Source organism: Lutjanus erythropterus, chromosome 3 (assembly GCF_056507025.1).
Source record: "Lutjanus erythropterus isolate fLutEry1 chromosome 3, fLutEry1.hap2, whole genome shotgun sequence".
Taxonomy (NCBI): domain Eukaryota; kingdom Metazoa; phylum Chordata; class Actinopteri; order Lutjaniformes; family Lutjanidae; genus Lutjanus; species Lutjanus erythropterus.
The window spans coordinates 10,592,489-10,612,351 of NC_139319.1; the positions used below are offsets into that span (position 1 = coordinate 10,592,489).

The 19,863-nt window shown below is 39.7% G+C and overlaps 1 protein-coding gene across 1 annotated transcript in view; it reads right to left on the bottom strand.

Moving 5' to 3' along the window:
- LOC146329694 (protein sidekick-1-like) overlaps window positions 1–19,863 on the bottom strand; it is a 334,563-nt gene that overhangs the window by 107,010 nt on the left and 207,690 nt on the right. The window contains exons 9-16 of the mRNA XM_084714965.1: window positions 16,820–16,903; window positions 14,745–14,939; window positions 12,854–12,970; window positions 12,536–12,703; window positions 11,591–11,693; window positions 10,949–11,122; window positions 7,041–7,177; window positions 3,121–3,268 (exon numbers count right to left, since the gene is read on the bottom strand). Of these exons, the coding sequence (XP_084571091.1) occupies window positions 3,121–3,268; window positions 7,041–7,177; window positions 10,949–11,122; window positions 11,591–11,693; window positions 12,536–12,703; window positions 12,854–12,970; window positions 14,745–14,939; window positions 16,820–16,903 (1,126 nt within the window). The remainder of the gene's footprint in view (window positions 1–3,120; window positions 3,269–7,040; window positions 7,178–10,948; window positions 11,123–11,590; window positions 11,694–12,535; window positions 12,704–12,853; window positions 12,971–14,744; window positions 14,940–16,819; window positions 16,904–19,863) is intronic.

Consider the following 19,863-nt stretch of genomic DNA (forward strand, 5'->3'; position numbering starts at 1 on the left):
TACAAGCTACTTCTTCACTCTCTGTCCCGTTCCCTTCACTCTGTCCACATTACTGCATTTTGTCATTCTGCTCATTTGGAGCTTCTGCAGGACATTTTCTTCTGCCTCACTCTCCCTGTGTGTCAAGTGCAGCACGCGCCTTGGCATCTGTGACTGCTTGTGTGTGTGTGTGTGTGTGTGTGCGTGTCTTATCCAGGCAAACATCCAACAGATGAAAAGCAAAGTGCGGATGGTTACGTATGAGACAAACACTGAAGAAGAGACGTATCCATCTGCTCTGATACACTGACCACTGATGACTTGTCTGTCTGCCAGTCCTTCATTTAGCGAGGATCAAGCCAATCTATTCTCCAGTGCCTCTAACAGCCAACCCTGGACTGTGGATTAGGTTGGACACAATACACTGATGCATGCAGGAGAATAAGAATAAGAGAGGAACAGGAAAAAGAGAAAAAAAAAACATGACAGAAGAAGTGCAAGCTGAGAAGATGAAACTGACAGGAGACTGTAATCTGAGGTGTGTGAATGTGTGATGGCAGCGCTCACAGCTGCTGTTGTTGCTGAGAGTCTGTTTGGCAGAACTACAACTGGCATCTGCCTGTGGTCACTCTCTTCAGCCAGACAAAACCATGCTTGCGTATGTGTGTGTTTCCACCTTATAATGCACGGCCACATCTGTTGTATTGTGTGCGAGTGTCAGGGATTTGGTGTGTGTGTGTGTGTGTGTGTGTGTGTGTGTGTTCAGGGGCAAAATTGTTAAGAGGCCTGCCACACCTCCTCCAACCCTCTTTCACTCTATCCAGTTCCATCAGTGCTAAGGCATCATAATTACCCCCATTAGTGTTTTCTCTTGGGATAAACATGCAAACACACACACATGCACGCACACAAACATTAAACATCTGCACAGCAATCTATTTACTTTTCAGGGCTAAATCACACTCTCCCTTTACACAGACACACACACACACACACACACACACACACACACACACATACACACACACACAGACACACAGAGCAGTTAATTTCATCATTTTTGCTGTTTAGTTCACCATTTGCAATGGAAGGAGGGTGGCAGGGAAATACACACATGTATACACGGCGTCACATAGACATCTACAGCACGGATGTGATGAATATAAATTGCTCATTGCAAATGAAATGGAATCTAAACAAAAAAGGGCTGCTCCCTTCACCCTCGCCTTGTTAGAATCCATCCTTGTTTCATCCCCGTTCTGAATACTGTGTCCCTATCATGCTCGTGACAACTTACACTCTGTCTCACACACACACACACACACACTTAGATACACAAATTAGAATTTGTGGGTGTGCATACACTATGCCTTTTGACTGCAGAAAGGTTCCAGTTTATTCATTTCCCAGTTTGAGTAAGGCAGTGTGACCAAGTCTATTACACAGAGACGGAGCAGGCTAAAAAAATCTCTACTTCACACACATCACAGCATGTTCGACATGAAAAAAAAAGTGGTTTCATGCTTTTTAGAAAACATCAGTGAAATAGTGGTGTGTCTTCACAAGAAGTATTGAGAAGTGTGTGTTGAATAGAGCTGATGATGGTGAGTGTGTGTCTCAGATGTGTGCCATTGACTGAATGTTTTGGTAACAGTATAGTAATCATTGTTAATAAGTGGTAAATTGACTGAATTATACTTTAGTCAACAGTTATTTCACTGTCAACAAACAACACTGAGTACTTGTTATGTCTAGTATTTGTTAGCATGATTACAAGATGTGTGACCCTTTAAGAAATCATTACATAGAGAGATGGATGAGATATAAGCAACACTTTGTTAAAGATTAATAATTAGTTTGTAAATGGTCTATAAATATTATTTGGCTGATTATAATGCCTTATGTGCTTATATACACAAACTTGTGTACATAAATTTATGTAAGTAATGTAAAGCTGATCTTTTCCTAAATCTACCAAAGTAGTTTTTTGTGCCTCGATTTTGAAAGTCTACCTAGACGTTGCATAATTATTTTGCTAACTTGACCGCGGAGCCCTGCATGTGCAAAAGTGATGCAAGAGGGATACCTACAGTGTTGCAGTTTTAAGTGTAGGACCACTGAACGAGCTGCTATATTTGATTGATTTCATTTATAAAACTTTACAGTCGCTTAAAGGAGAAATATGTAAGACCATAATGTACATAAATGAGTACTGCAGTGCAAATAGTAACTGGAGCCATAAACGGTTTTATAATTACGTCAAATCCCCATTTAATATACAATCTATGGTTGGAGTGAGTTTTTTCCACCTGCCCCCTCCTCCCCAGACTTGAAGCTCAGGCGGTTTGCCTGCAGGCTGCAGGGACACTGGACACAAAGACAAGTGCAGCATCACACTTTGACAATGACAAGCAACAACGAGTCTTACACTGTAAGTTGATCAGCTGTTTATAACAGTCAGCTGTTTGTCAGTGTGAAGATAAGCCCATTATCCTGAAAACAAAAGCCCACTGCTCTGAAAATATACACTCTGGAGTTGGAGTTCAGTCACTGCCGCCCAGACTCCATTACATTTGCTCAGTTTAATTGTTATAAACATCTAGTCCTTCTAAAACATTATTAATGATTTCTTACAACTCATTAACAGATAAGGAAATTATTCGGTGATAATTTGGCATTAATTCTGACTCTAATGAATGTGAAACAGGCAAAAAACAGAGACGTTCTCTTTTAACGATGTGACACGTGTGCCAATTGTTCCTTTAGATCAAAGTGAATCAGAAAAGTGATTTTGTAACTGAAGTTTCTACTGTGAAAAAACTTCTCCCTCATATATAATACCTGCTTTGAGAATGGCATTTGGTTTAATAGTCTGCCCACTCCAAGACCTTCAGGGGCAGAGGGTATTTTAACATTAATAACTCACATAAATTACACTGACCTACCGTCTAATAATGAACTTTGTAAACAGCATAAAGTAATGTATGAAGTGTTGCTGAAGCCGATCTGTTTTCTGCTTCTCTTTGCACAAAATAAAAGGTCATGAAATAAGCTCAACACGCCTACCCACACCCCTCCCTTGGTTCCAGATGTGTGTCAGCGACTGAATTGTGTCTTTAAATGTGCACACCATGCTCTTACCTCTGCGTCTCGGCGCTGTACTGGCCCCTGCCCACTTGATTGACGGCGCAAAGTCTGAACTGATAGGTCCTGGCAGGTGTGAGCCCGCCCACTGATACCTCGGTCACCGAAGGATCGACCTCTGATAGGTAGACCTTCCACGGCGAGTCTAGACAGAAGACACAAAGATTAGAGGCCGATAATATCTGGCTGAGGCAGGACAAACAGAGACACAGGGACACTCAGGACCCATAAATCAAAAGGAAAGAAGGGAGGAAGAGATAAAAGACACAAGAAGGGAAGGTAGAAAGGAATGGGGGGTAAGATGGAGAGAATAATAAAGGAAACAAGTACCACGGGATGCGACAAGAAAGAAAAGTTTGGAGGGAAGAGGGGGATTAATGGAGAAGCACAGATGCTTGTGTATACTGTTGCCAGCTTGTTGCCAGCTTATCTTTCAGTCTTTCTCCTGAAGATACCACAGACAGATGCACTATTATCATTGCACCAGCCACACGCATATCTTTGTAAGTGAGAAGGATAGTGTGTGAGCCATTTAAAGAGAGCCCACTGAGTGTATTAGAGCCATTGTCTGACATGAAAATACATTGTATTTATAATGGCCCATTCTCTGTGGAATTCAATCCAAAACATCTAACACGCACTGGTAATCAGTGTGCGAAAAGTCTTTTTTTATTCTCACAGTCTGGATTCAGTCTACTGAAATTGACTAGACGTTTGGAGGTTTTCTTTTTCAATCATTATTTGGCGTACCTTTGTAGATGCTAAAAAACAGCAGCTGAAATAGTGACAGTAGAAAACTTGAAGTTATATTACTGCTGTCTCCCTACAAGTTATCAGAATGAAGATGACTCAAAATGTCACACAACATTAATGTTTGACATTTTGCCCCCTTGGAATTTTAAGGCTCTATCTGACATTTTTGTCAAAATTGAGTTATTCACATCTTCATCTTCAGTCGCCACTTATTAACATTAAGTGGGCTGTTTCCTTTTTTTAAAAAATTAAATTAATAAATAAATTAATAATAATAAATTAACATAGTAAATCCCCCTGATTCCCTCCCTCCCCACTCCACACTCCCAAGTCCTCTAGATGAAACATCATTTAGAAAAGTTACACACTGAAGAATCAATGACAAATAGTTGACTGAAGAAAATAAAGTAAAAATAAACAAATAAAAAAGATAAAAATTGTATTTTCTCCAACTTAACATGGAACATAATATCCCTGATCCATCTGACATGGCATAGCAGTTTTGAGCTCTTCCAGTTAAATAGAATTAAACGCCAGACCAGTAAGGTGATGAAGGCCACCTCATTGTCCATGTCTAATGGCCAATCACAGTCTTCATGTCTTACGCCAAATACAGCAGTTAAAGAATGTGGGACTATAGTTGTTGTGACAGCTTCACTCAGGGAATTGAATATTGCTTGCCAAAATGAGTGTAAAGCAGGGAATGTCCAAAATGTATGTATTAAAGTAGCTGGCACACGTTTGCACCAGTCACAAGCTGGATCAATGTTGGGGTAAATCTTGGCCAATTTAGCTTTGGCAAGATGAAAACAGTGAACGGCCCATGGATATGGAGCCCATATCCACTGCTTGAAGAAGAAGAATGTACTCGCTCTAAAACGGCATCCCACAATTCATTGGAGAAAGGTTTGTCAAGATCTTGTTCCCAGTGACTTCTGAGGCTAGAAATTGACTGAGGATTCATATAGTTTAGTATATCATAGGCCTCTGTGATGAAGCCCTGGAGGCGCCATCACAAAGACTGCTATAACGCTATAAATGAGAGTGGGGTCGGTTAAATTTTTCTGCCAATTGATTGAATGATGCAAATACGCCATTAAGAAATCTTTAATAACTCGAATTTCATTTCCATGGACAGATCTGACTTGGCTGCGGACAAGAAGTGGTTTGACATTACAGGTGCCACTGGGGAGGCTTTTATCAGATCAAACTGTTTCCTGATGTGAGGTGTTAATTTTAAGTTATATGTCATTTTGGTGTTTTTATAATAATAATAATAATAATAATAATAATAATAATAATAATAATAATAATAATAATAATAATGATAATAATAATAATAATAATAATAATAATACAATAGATTGTATCTGCAAAATCAATCTAACTTAGTTGTAAAAGGTTCTAATTGTGGAACGAGTCAGCACTTTGAGGCACACAAGAGGAACAGACAGTGTGAAAAGGAGCAGAGAAGAAGAGAATAAATGAGAAAATACCGTTAATATGAAACCTCAAGTTCAGGGATTTTATTGTCGGTCTTACGATGGACAACACTAACAAATGTCAGGCAAGTTCAGTATTTTTTAAAAATCATTTTAGAGCTTCCTGGGAGGTTTATTTTTATTGCTAGCTTGCTACTACATTATCATTGCTTCTTTTCATTTTTTGCAGGTAGAACCACAGAAGTCCAAGCAGTAAGTGATCTCCTGGGACTAACAGGTTCTATCTGCATTTGACCTGTTCCAAATTTATTTACATTACATTACATTACATTTAAGGTGTCTGTCATTTTCATGTACGGCTTGTTCCACACATCATGTTTGCTATTTGGCAGAGGTGGCAAAAGTAGATACATCTTATCGAGCAGAAGTACAGACACTTTTCAACTTTTTCACTCAAGTAAAAGTGGAAAAAGTACAGAAATGTGCTCAAAGTGTAAAAGTCACTTGCTGAAGTGCATTTCTACCAGCTGTTTCTGAACAAAGCTGAACCTCGCTTTTTCTCTGCAGTCTGCCTCTCTTCAAGTTTCATTTTATTACATCTTTTAGATCATTTTTCATCTTGTTAAAACGTTTTCGCCTTTTTACATAATTTTTGGCCTCATTACATCTTTTAAGTGATTTTTCATCTTGTTACCTCATTTTTCATCGTATACGTCTTGTGAAATTATTTTTGGTCTCATCACATTTCTTTACATAATTTTTCTTCTCATGTCTTTTTCGCCTTGTTATGCCTCTTGTGTCATTTTTGGTCTTGTTCTGCATTTTTTTGTTTGTTGTGTTAGTCTTGTTACATCTGTCGTGCGTGACATGCACTGGAGGGAACACCAAAGACTCGTCTCTTTCATGTGTCATTGTCACATCCATTTAAGCCGAAATTAATCTTGTTGTTGGGAAGGTGCAGTGCAAAAACAAACAATACAGATAACCAATAATTCCCCACAAATGCATCAAAACTAAAGTAAAAAGCCTGTTTTGAAAATGCAAGGAGTAGCATATACAGTTAAAATGTAGGGAGTAAAAGTAAAAAGCAGTCAGAAAAATACACACTCAAGTAAAGGTAAATAAAGTACAGATACCTGAAAAGTCTACTTGCGTATATTAACAAAGTAGTTGTACTTTGTTATTCCCAAAAACTTTCAAGCTCAATATTTCAAAGCAATTCAGAGCACAGATAGAATAATTCCAAGGGGATGATTTGTCCATCAGTGCAGCTCTGATGGTCATGTGCCAAGTGCTTGGCTCTGTGTGTAACGTTCAACAATCCATCCCCTTAGCTTACAGCAGGAGTAAGAGCTGCTCTACAGCCATCTCCCTCCAATCTGTTTCTCCTGTCATTCTTTTCCTCAATCCCTCTCTCTCTCCTCTCTCTTCCACTATTTCTCATTTGACAAAGAGCCAGCCTGCTGTTAAAACATCTGTGGCAGAGAGATGGTGAGAGACAGAGAGAGAGAGATGGGAGGTGGAGGAAAATAAGAGTTTATTTATAGGGAACCTGGATGTACATTTACGCAGCAACACCATTCTCCATATGCCTGCCTCTTGTAAATGAGTGTGTGTCAGTGCCTGCTAGACAGCAAGTGAACAGCTGTTTGCCGCTCAGGGACTATAAAGTAGGCCCACACACACAAACCCGCACACACACACACACACACACACACTTACTGTTCTCAGAGAGCTCCAGCAGGTAGTACAGAAGCGGGGAGTTCCCATCAAAGGGGCGTAGCCAGGACAGGAGGACGGAGCGGGAGTCAGAGTCATTTAGGCGGGCGGTCAGGGAGCGAGGAGAGTGCGGCAGTTCACTGAACACACAAAAAGACAAGAAAGACCCAAAAAAAATTCAAATAAGTCTGACAATATTTGCTTGGTCATTTGATCACAATTAAGCCTTTAGAGGAACAATTTGACATTTTCGGTCAATTTTGAGATTTTGCTTCCACACAGAACGTCTTCATGTACACTAGTAGACATAAAAAACATCCAAAATACACATTTGACTATTTGCATCTGTAGACTTCTAGATAATGCCTCATTTGCACAAAATAAAAACATCAAGCAAACTTGTAATACAAATAAATAAATTGGCTTAATGTAAGTAATCAACTGGGGAAGTTTCATCATGATTTCTATTCTGTACTTGCACGTTACTAACGTTACCCTTGTCTACTTTGTAATATTTCAACCTTTTCACAGTTGGCTTGGTACGTATTATTGGTAGGATTTACCATTTGTTTTGTATATAGTGTTTTTGAGCATTTTGATAATCACCTCAGTGTCTTAGATGATCGTTTGCGCTGTTAGCTTGCTAGCTAGCTTGTCATCTTAATTCACACTTGATAGAAGCAAAACAAAACTCAGTAAAAGTCATGGCTCGTCTTTCCATCATTTACTTTTTTAAACATTACATTTCAGGGCATTTGTAATACAAAAAATAGTTCTGTTGATGTAAGTATTTACTGTGAAGGTTGCATGGTAATATCTAAAACTTTGGCAGTATCAACCTGTAGTGTCTCCCCTTATAAAAGACCTTAAAGAAGCCAGATACCACTCTCATATCTGTATGCTAAATATGACACTACAGCCAGTGTTAAGATTGGAAACCAAATCAACCTAAAAGCACCTCTAAAAAAACTCACTCAGTGATAAGTTGTGGTTTCACAGGGGGTTATTTGCCACACGATTTCAAAGCCACGAGCGGTTGTCAAGCAACCAGCGGAGACTCCAGAAGTTACGGCTTCAGGCCAAGAATTAGCACATAACCCCTGTAAAACCACAACATGACAGTTTTACAATTCTGCTTTTTAATGGATCAAACAAATGAAATATATTGTGTTAATTTGTGAGCTTTAGAGGTGAAGCCTCTCTGCTAATGGCTACCAGTGTTAGCTATATGTTTACTGTTCAGACATGATACCACTCTCATGTGTGGACAACTGACATATACAAGGACGGATGACATAACAGCTTCACTTTTGTACAGCTGGAGGAGGTGGAGATGTGTCATCCATCTTTATACACAGACTGATCTGGACAGTCAATACAAATTTTCCTATATGACATTTGTCTAGAAAGCAGATAAGAGTATTTTCCAAAATGTTAAACTATTCATTTAACATCCGCATACAGACAAAAGATTGTGTCTGAACATGTAATTACACATTTATGCATTTGTGTTTCATAAACAAGACTGTGACAAACTGCCTAGACTTTTCATTAGACAGATATTTGTTTCCTGTGTTTTTGTTTTTCTATTAGATATGTGTGGTGGAAAAAAAAAAAAAGTTGGCTCTGACACCCAGGTTGGTTCCCTGGGTCTGGTCCAGCATCAGTTCCACTGGGAGATATCTTTTAAATATGGCTGTGGTTTGCATATTTTTATTGTGATATTTTATTCTCTACGCGATCTGGACAACAGCAAATATATTTCACCACATCTATTAAAAAGAAATTCTCCAGACATTTGGCCGTCCCCCGTGGATATTTGTGCATCCCTGCCATGATAATAACAAAGAAAGCAACACAGATATATTCATGAAAGCAATAAAGAGTGTCCAGACATTTGATTATGCCGATTTTAGTGCATCATAAAAAACACTTGGCTTGGAGGAGGAGATGGAATGAAAAGCAGATCTCTTCTTTCTGTGAAGGCTACAGGTGTTAAGCAGAGATAACAGAAGAGAAGATATTAACAAAAATAAAAGACAAAGTAAATATATTTACACTGAAAACATGATGAAAGACAGGCTTCCTTGTGCTTAAACTAGCTGCATTTTATATTCATGAGCTCATTAATTATTTCTAAACAATCATGGATGTGTTAATATCCTGTCCAAGAAGGTCTTCTCTGACAGGCTGCGGCCTCTTGTTAATTTCATCAGATTAGATCAGAGTTAAAAAAATGTTTCGGCTCCTGTTTTTGTGTTTGTGTTAGGTTTTAATATTCAGGAGAGCATGAAGTGATATATGAAGAATATGACGTAATGTTTGAGCGGGAGGAGGAGGGAGAGTCGTACAGCGCCAAGAAGAAGCAAGGGCGGCTGTGAATGAGGCAGAGCGGGAGCAAGGGGAAATGAGAATGATGTTTTCTTTTCTGAGCTGACATGATCATATTAATTAATAGATGAGCTTAGAGAATGTTAGAGCAACTACCTTCGCACAGCCCACACAAAACACACACACACGCACACACTCACGAACACATGGATGGGTCTTGCGGGAGTTGAACCAATAACCTGCTGGTAATTAGTCTGTCTCCTCAGCCGCCAGCGTCTGTTAGCCTCCCTGACCCATTGATACCGAGCTAACGAGAATGTCAGTCACACATGCGGACGCACGCGCCCACACCCACACATACACGCACGCACACACTCACAGTCGTACAGAAATCCCTTCGTTCGCTACGTGTTTTTGCTCAGCCATAAACAGAGACCCACTTCCTCCCTCTGAGTTTGACACGTGTGCCCTCTCATCGTTGTATTATTCAGTAGAAGTGGACTCATGTTCTATCTCTCTCCTACCCTGCAATTGTATTAATATATCATAAGTGCCTTTTACAAATATATTATAGAAGCGCCTATTACTATACAAATGCCACTTCTTGATGGTGTTCTCTCACACTTGCTATAATGAGGCTGCATGGATCGCGACATGCACTTGAAATATGTCTGTGGCATGTTGTCATCTGAGTGTCAGAGATGCCACTCATAACAGACACATTATGCGACATGTTTGGAATGTGTCCACCCAAACCATAAGAATGCGTGCATGCAGGCGCACAAACGCACATTTTACACTTGAAGAGCAAGCAGTGAAGTGATCATGCAAACCCGGGTACCTGACAATAGATATGACCTTACATTACTATCACTAATGATAACTCACACAAAGTAGCTGCCACATTCTCACACCTTACAATTTTAATGATATGGGCATGTATTTGGTTCAGAGATTGTCTGACCCCTGATAGAGCATGGCTATTATTGGTAACCAGTAATTATTTCATTAAGACAACAGCTGAAATAAGACGATACTAATGCTGTCATTATGTTTTATGTATGTTCAGTATGTGTTGCTTCTCTTCTCATGTTCTGCATGTGTTTTTTTGTTTTTTTTTTGCTACAATGCTTGATCATTCTTGTCAATCATATCTGCAATATGAATCAGTCAGGCAGTCAGAATTTTCATTATTTGGTTGAACTATCCCTTTGACAACTTGTTTTTTCAAAGACATGTAAAAGATTCAAAGTCCAGAAGTGGGCCATTCATGTACTTTATGTTTACATGTGAAAATCTCTTTGGCTTGTGTTAAAAACCCAGACCTTATTATGGGGGTCTCTCCAAAAACCAATTAAAAACCAGTAGTTCTAAGATGTCATATCCGTGTTTTATTATCTGATTCACTTTCTTGCCAAGAGTTAAGATGTTTAGATGAGTCTAAGATTGTTTATTTGTTTGTTTAAGTGTAAGAACAACAAGTTATAATTTTTATGGGCAATATATGGCAGAGTGAAACATTTCAGGCAGACAATAGGTGACATGGTCAAAAACAGCTTTGCATGATTCTTGGAACTCACATGACTTCCAGACGTGCAGAGCGAGAATCGTTGCCAGCCTGTGATGTCACGGTGCAGGTGTAATCCCCAATGTCACCTGACCAGGTCTGGCCAATAGTGAGGGAGCCCTGCCGCACAGAGACGCGGCCTCCGCTGGTCGGAAGAACCGGCATACCACCTCGATCCCACCTGAAGCTGCAAAAGAGGAGAAATACAGGTACTCTGTACTGGATGTATTTATAGACGCACAAAAACCCTTTATATGACTGAGACCATTCACAAGAAGACTGGCTACTTCTATACAGTTATTCTTAATGTCCTCTTAATACCAGGTCGGATTCTCCTTGAAAAGAGTCTGTGTTTACATTTACCCAGGAAAAGTTACCATTAAAAGAAGCAGGAGAGTATTTTCACTTAGATTTTTTTTTAAGTTTTATTGTGCAGTTATGACTGTGGAATATATTTTTTAAAGACCTTTTAATCTGGTTTCTTTTCACCTATTTGATAGTAAACTGCATGTCTTTGGGTTGAGGACAAAAAAAAAACGCGAGGATGTCATCTTGGGCTTTTGAGGGACATTTTCCACACTTTTTTTGACATCTTATGGACCAAACAACTAATCGCTTCATCGCGACAATCCACAGATTACAGACAAGCAGGTACCTGATATTGACTCTGGAGTCATGTGTGGCATTACAGTCCAGAACAGCAGTGGTTCCTTTGATAACACGCTGATCTGTCGGAGGCACAGAAATGACTGTACGACCTGCAAAATATCCAGAGAAGAAGAGAAAAACAGAGACAGAGGAAAGATGAGGATGAGCAGGAGTAACACAAGTGGGATTCATTTAGAGACTGAAATGAAATTTGTTTAGTTTTGTCTCCTATTAACGCGACACACACTTTTATTTAAAATGTGTACATTTAACTGCATGCTGCTCCGGAGTAATGAGTCATTAATTAAGTCTACAGCTTAGTCCTGAACTGTTGAAGCTAAACTGCAAACAAGCAAGCATGCTTACTCTCTCTCACAAACACACAGACACAGACACACACACACACACACACACACACACACACACACACACACACACACACACACAACTCTGCTCAGTCATATTATTGATGCTTTGTTCCACTCAGGCTTTAGTCATTTCACATGTTTTAGAACACAGAGTGAAAAAGTGCACTGGTGAAAACTAAAAGTGGATGCAGTGTGGAGACCATCTGTTATGTCTCAGTCATGGTATAGCTGGGATGTGACCAGACCTCCAGTAGATTAGTCTAGTTTTTATATATCACAGTGCTCAACAGACGACTGTGGGTTAATCTAATTCAATAGTATTTAATCTGAGCTGTCAAGATATATATAAAAACAATCATCCGATCAATAAGTTTACCAGCTAATCAATCATTCTTTTACCCAGGCCAATCAGATGATTATTTCACCACTGCACCAGCCCACTGCATCGATAACCAATCAAACTGCTGTTCATTAGCCAGACCTAATGTGATTGGACAGCTTCGGATAAATTAGTGTTCCATGTCTGTTTTAGTCTGTTTAGCAAATGTATATTGAGTAAGTGTGCAGGTACGTGTGCATCTTACTCCAGACGGTGAGCGTGGCGGTGGCGTTGATGGTTCCTTCCGAGTTCAAGGCGATGCAGGAGTATTCTCCGGAGTCTTGGAAACTGATTGGCTGAATCTCCAAACCACCTGACTGCAACAGTGTGAACCTGGGAACCTGGACAGAGCCGCTAGCCAAGACCTGCGATCCTACAGATACAATACAGAAAATAATAAAATAGCCTGCAGGTGAATAAAAAAAGTAATGAAGTCATTAAGCACATTTTGAATTAAAAAGACATAATGTCAGTGTCTTTGTGCGTGTGCTCAGTGTGTGATGCAGAGTGTGTGGTGCGTTACCTTTCCTCCAGGTGATGGCAGGTTTTGGAGCTCCGCTCGTCTGGCAATTAAACAAGGCGGTGTTCCCATCAGTTACTGTTTGGTCAGATGGAGGGGATATAAATGTGGGGGCCACACCTGAAACACAGGCAGAGGACATGAGAGGAGAGAACACAGAGAATTGGCTACAGTGGGAAGATTGGTGGAAAACGAGTGGAGTTTAATGGCAAAGAGAAAAGAGAAGAATGGAAAAAGAAAGGATGACAGTGTTGATCTAAACACAAACGCTTCCACTTTGATCAATGGAGCCTTTATTCATTACCTAGTGCTACGTGCGTGCGCATAAATGTGGAAGGTGGTGGTGTGGAAGCTCCACTGGGACTTTTAATTATAACGCTCACTAAACAGAACGTAACTCTACTGAGACAAATATATCTGTGTATACATAATGTGCAGAGTTCTGCAGCTGACACGTACTGGAGTCAAAGCAGAGCGCTCGACTGTCTCTGACTATCACTTGTGTTTCAAAAACAAAATAACATTTTGTTTAAGGAAGGCCTGTGACTGGCTTGTCATATTCCAGAAACTATTTTGGTAATTTATAGAAGAATTTCTCAAGCAAACAGACCAGCTTCTTATCTGTGAGGATTTCTTCTTATTCAATGGGAAACATGATATTTTTAGGTTTTGAACACTGACAGATGCTGTCAAATGAATGAAATGACGGCTCCTGAAAGTGAAGCCAAAACATTGGCTTAATTTTTGTACACTGGGAGGCATTGGAGACATGATGTCCATTTTCATACTCAATAGTTCTGAAGTGCTGGCTGGGGAAGGCAAGCAATCTAATGATGTCTCCTTTAGTTTTTATGAAACTATGATGGGAATTTTTGACTATTTTCTGACATTAAAATAGAGACTAATCAAAAATAAAATCATTTTTAGCTGTAGCCCTAAAAAACAATTATGCATTATATGAGGTGACAGAAACAAAGTGATACAGACAAACAAAGGAGATGTACAGAAGAGTATTAGGACCAATCATAAAAGAAAAAAAAATATTTTGCAGTTGGAGAATAAAGCCAAAATGAAGTGAAGTGAAGTGAAGAAGAAAGTCCTCATACCATTCGACTTTATCCTCAAAATGCAAAGAAAAAAAGAGTTCCTCCTCTTATTTCTTTTATGCCTGGCACTATTACTGAAAGACTTTATTCTTGACTTATTGACTTTATGCAAAACGCCAAAAAAAGAGAAAAGTTCTTTCTCTTATTTTTTAATGTATTTTAATGTTTTTTTAATGACTGAAATACTTAGTTCTTGACATTTCAACTTTATTTGCAAAATGCAAAGTGCAAAAAAGTTATTTACGCCTGGCACTAGTAGTATTGAAAATGATAAGTCTGCGTGTGGAGGAGGTGGGGTGGATGAACGGCCTAAAGTAAAAAGTGAAAGATGAAACCTAAAGTGTTAATAAAAGTTGTAAGTACATGACATGATTTGTGTCATATTGTATTATTGTAACACAAAACATGGTATTATCCTAAACTTACCCAAGATGTTTTTGTGCCAAAACCTACCCAAACTGTTACTGTTTCACAACGTTAACCACGAGTTTAAAAAGCTTTCTGGCAGCGTCTCATACAGCCGTGAAAGGTACCTTGTGCATCAGTATGAGATGCTGAGGGGTGGTGACAAAATGTCAGTATGTTGGGATGAGAACGGGTTGGCCTGACCCTAATACTCTTCTATAGAGTTGACACAGGAGTGAAGTAGAAGAGCAAATTGAGATAAATGAGAAACAAAGTTAAAGGGAAAGACAGGAAAAGCTGAAAAAGTAGAGACTTGGGAGCAGAGGTAATGCTGCTGTAAGTGTAAGTGCTTGTTTTATTGCGCGTGTGTCAGACAAACTCACTAGATACAAGGAGTTGTGTGTGTGCCTGGGTTTCTCCAGCAGCATTGCGAGCGAGGCACTGGAATATTCCTCCGTCTCCTGGCTGCACCCTGCGCACCGTCAGCCCGGTTGCTGCGGTGACCTTGTAGCGAGGGTTGGCCAGTTTGGAAAGAGGCACTGCGTCCTTAAACCACTCTATCCTGGGCTGGGGCATGCCTGCACACATGAGCATGAACACGACAAGAGAACACACACACACACACAGCGGGAGAACATTTTCAATTTCCTTAATAAGAAGCCAGCTGACCTCACCACTGAGCAAACTGCTCCAACTCCTACTAAAACAGCCACACACACTCTTTTCACCAATCTCTCTTCTCTGTTATCCACTCTCGCCCTATAAATATGCATGTGGGCATAATGACTGCTAATAATATATTGATTGGAGGGTGTGGGTGGTAGGGTAAGGGTGGCAGAAGGGGCCAAAAAACATTCTGAATAAAAGATGTGGGCAAGAGCAGCACACTGAATTTCTACAGTATCAGCTCCCACCTGTGTGACGGACATGCCAGATATGACAGGCAGGGGGCTCATGCAATTACTCTGTCTCACCCCTCCACACCAGGGTGTGTGTGTGTGTGTGTGTGAGGGAGATGAATTCCACACTTCTTCTCAATCTGCTGGTGTCAAGCTTTCACAGACATGCGTGAAGTATTTTTCACCCTCTCCTTGTCTCGCTCACTCTGTCACTCTCCGCTCTATCTGTCTTACCTCCTTTCCCTCGTTCCTCCTCCTAGCCTCCATCCCTCTCTCCATACCCTCAGGCCTCTGCTATTTAATTACACTGCCACTGTATCAGATTACTGAGAAGGAACATAAACTTGCTCAGTGTGTGAGAGAGAGAGAGAGGGAGAGGAGTATGTTGCAGTTTTTAGCACTTGTCCACTCCGGCTCATATAAATGTTTTCACGTAATCCACTTAGAAACAAGAATCATGAACAAGTGCAATTTTCAGGCTAGAAAAGTAAACTATATATATATATATATATATATATATATATATATATGTATACACACACACACACAACCCCACTTCAAATAATCTGAACTATCCCTTTTTTTTCTTATGCTTTTTCTTTCTTTCTTCTTTTTCAATTCTTCAGACCACTTTCTGTCAGTTTTTGTGACTTTTGTTTACAACTGAATGCACGACCATGAATGCCTTTGAGGAGAGACTGTCAGGAAGTGTGAACCATTATCCCCATTTGTACAATTTACTGGTCTTGTTCGTCTCTGTGACTGCAGGCTTGTTGAGTGAGGTCACCTCCCACATTTATAAACACTTTTGTCCTCAGATTTGAATGGACCACATGATGTACGACCTAGTTTTAAGCTTTAGGTTAAAGTTTTAAAGCCTGTTCATTTCAAGCATGCAGACAACTCAGTGTATATGTTAAAATAATAATCACATCTTCATATTATCTACACTAAAAGAGTTATTAATTGCTGTGATCATGCCGCTTCTCTTTACTGGCAGTGAAGAGATCCATTCCTAATGCAACCCCAATTTCAGAGAACAGGGACAAGATATACAGTGCTTGTTCTGTGCAAGAATGCATTTCAAAGTTCAGCCAAAGCTCATTTGAGGCTTCATTAGTCTGAGTGTGTCAAATCAAGTGGGTTTCTTCCAAAATGATGATGTTTTTTAGCAAAATTTTCCCTGTTTGTGTTAATATCCATCCATCCTCAGCATGTAACACTCTCCAGAGAAACACAAAGAAGGAATTTCAAACTAAAAACACTAATTTCGCAAGACTTGACATGACTAACTCAAATGGCTGAGGCCTTATAATTAGTTTGGCTGAATTTTAGAATGCATTTTTAAACAGAACCAGGACATTGGATTTTCTCCTCCATTTCTTTCTTTGGAATCACTTAAGGAAATGATGTCTTTACAGCCAGTATTAACAGGAGAAATTATTACCAAGGCCAGTAACGCACATTTATATATGGGCATATGAGTATTGTTTAATAACATACTTAAAAATATATAAATCAATCCTTTAGGATTGTATAAAGTAACATGTGCAGTGTACCTGTAGCCAGGCAGGGGATGTCTACATTCCTGTCCAGATCAGCAGAGATCTTCCTCTTAGGTTGAGCAGTCAGAGAGGGAGGCTCTGCAGAGAAAAAAAAACATTAGGACACAAAATCTAAGCATTTAAATATACAACACATATTGTATCAATATATGGATAAAATAACCTCTCAAACTTAACAACAAAAACTACTGTAAGAACACCTCCTGCTGTGTGCAACACATTTGAACTACTAACAATGAGCCCTGGAAAAAGGCTTAAAAAACTTGTTCAATCTTTAAATAGCTTTAAAAAAAGAAGAAGAAGAAATGGGAGTGTGCCCTCTGAAAGTATTTATTCTTTAATAGAGAAGAAACTTGGAGTGGAAAAAATCGGCGCTGCTGAAAAAAAAAAAAGGGTCCCCCTCGTGGCCCTGAGTATCTTGAGTGTCATTGCAAGGCAGGATTTCTGTCTCTATGCCCTGTGAAATGACTTCCTCACACAGTCGCGGAAAAACACATCCCCTGAGTTTCCCAAGGGAAACAATCCCCTTTTTAAACTACTCCATTTCCCTGCCAATAACTGCTCCCTCTAAACATCTTCACCAGTGTCGCTGTAAATGCTGACAGCAGCTCCGAGACAAAGCTTCTCCTCGATTTGAAAGAGAATATGTGCCTTTTGGTGTATTACTATAATGCCACATGTTATGAAAAAAAATGCCTCCTCCTGCATACGCACCAGTTCTTTCAAAAACATTTGTTAATATTTAGTGAGAGATATTGACACAAAGCGCCCAGAGAGTGAGGGGGAGGGAGACAGATTGGCTAATTCATTTTCAGTCTAGCATTTCTGGAAAAGTGGCACCTTGTTCACTGAAAAATGTCTCCAAGGAACATTAAATGTCCAGTGTATGCACTAAATAATGAATGCGTTAATATATAATTCTTATCGAGTGTGGAGGAAGCATTTTAAAGGAATAGTTTGGATTATTTGAAGAGAGGTTGTATGAAGTATTGATAATCAGTGTATTACAGTAGATGCCTTTTGGCACAACTCCAGTTTGGAGAAGCAGCATTTTCACTGCTTTACGTTGCCGTGAGCTGATTAGATTTTGGTGGTCAAAGGTCAAACGTTAAGGTAACTGTGACCTCATGCTGGTCCCATTCTTGTGAATGTGATATCTAAGCAACACTTCAAGGGAATTTCCTCAAATGTGGCACAAACATCCACTTGAACTCAAGCATGAACTGCTTAGATTTTGGTGGTCAAAAGTCAAGGTCACTGTGACCATAACTCCAGAATGAATATGGTAATTATGACAGAATTTGACACAAAGGTCCAATAGACTCCTAGAAGTGTTTGAAAGTAACTACTTACATGTATCATGTTACATGTAATCAAATTACAAAGGTTGCAGGTTGTAGATTCGGATTCACCAAAGTCACAGAATAACAACTACTGGTGCTCAGCCAAGTAAAAATTCTGTTTTTGCTTAAGAAGTCTGGTTGGTTTGTAGAGAGTGATTTTCTGTTTGAAAAGGCTGTTTGATGGAAAGGTAAAGTGGTGAAAATATTCTAAATATAGCGTGTTCACAGCAGTACATTGCTTAGCTTCTGTGAAGGTAGGCCTACTCCTCTCTGCTAACCGCCATCTATTGTAGGTAATACACTGACTATGGCAAAGTACCTCATACTGCCCCACTTCAAAAATCCAAACTATTTCTTTAATGTCTATGTTGCATATTATTATTATTATCAACATTTCTACAAAGTAAATCCCCCTCCAACAGACATACTTGTGTCATATATTGCAACTTATGGCCTTTTACTGGTACCAACTCTATGAGTACCTCTTCAGCCCGATTTAAATAATCTGAACTATTCCTTTAATAGAAGTTTTATTGCTGTACTTTTTCCAAAGACTCTATACTTGTTTAATAATAATAATAATAATATAAAATTGTATTCTGTCATTTTAATGTTATTGTACTTTTAATCCCATTGCGCCATTGTTACTTCTCTCACTTTCTCCTTCGTTATTTCGCACAGCGGATGGGTAAACTGAAATGGCAATAACAAAAAAGACAAACTTCAAAAGTTTGATCAAGCTGTGTGAGGGTAGAGTAGACTCCCATGTTGGTGCTGCATTTATTCTACTTGTCTTTGAAGTTCTTTACTACTTTGTGGTAACTTTAAAACCCACACAGGCGGGCATCTCCTATCTTTATTGTGCACGGTGGAATTCGGCACGATTTTTGACAAGAGAACGCAAGAGGCGTGCAGTGAAGGGAGAAGAGGAAAACAAGAGATGAATAACAGCCGTGTGGCGTGACACCGATAACACAGGTGCATTAATCGCCTTCAGTCAGGTGAGTGCGAGGACCTAGACGCACAACAAAACACAGTTTGGAGTGTTCAGGTGGTTGGGTTTAGAGCTTTGAGCTCCCTGCCGCCTGCTTGCAAAACAAAGATGGAGAACAACAACAGATATATTGTTGTTTGCACCAGCAGTCGCCTGTACAGTATACAACACGGGCACGCAGTGTCATACATATTCCGATTAGTGGATCTGGGCAGAAAAGAAATGAAATTGAATAATGAATACCTTTGAGGCTGTCTCCTCGTTTCACACAGACACATACGCTATTCTGTTTAGGAATGCCTTTCATTACATCAAGGTCTGTTGAGCCCATAGCAGAAAAAGAGGATCAGTACCAATGTATTCATCAGTCTCTACTCCTCTGATACATATGAATGCATGCAGACTTTGTCCCTGCCAGGCAGGCCTTAACAGTCCTGTCGGCCTAATGAAGGAAGATAACGTAGAGAGAGAGATACAAGGAGGAGAAAAGACAGAAATGAGGGTACGAAAGTTGGTGGTAGATAGTGAGAGCTGGGCACAGACAGTGAATGACTGGGGTATAAATATTCAGCCGAGTCTATTCTGACTAGTGAGTATTCTGTAGGCGTGGGTAGTTTGCTCTCTCCGCGTTAGGTGCTCCCTCGCTCCGACAATCACAGCAGATCAAAAAAGACGCTGACGAACTAAGGGGGGAGAAAAGT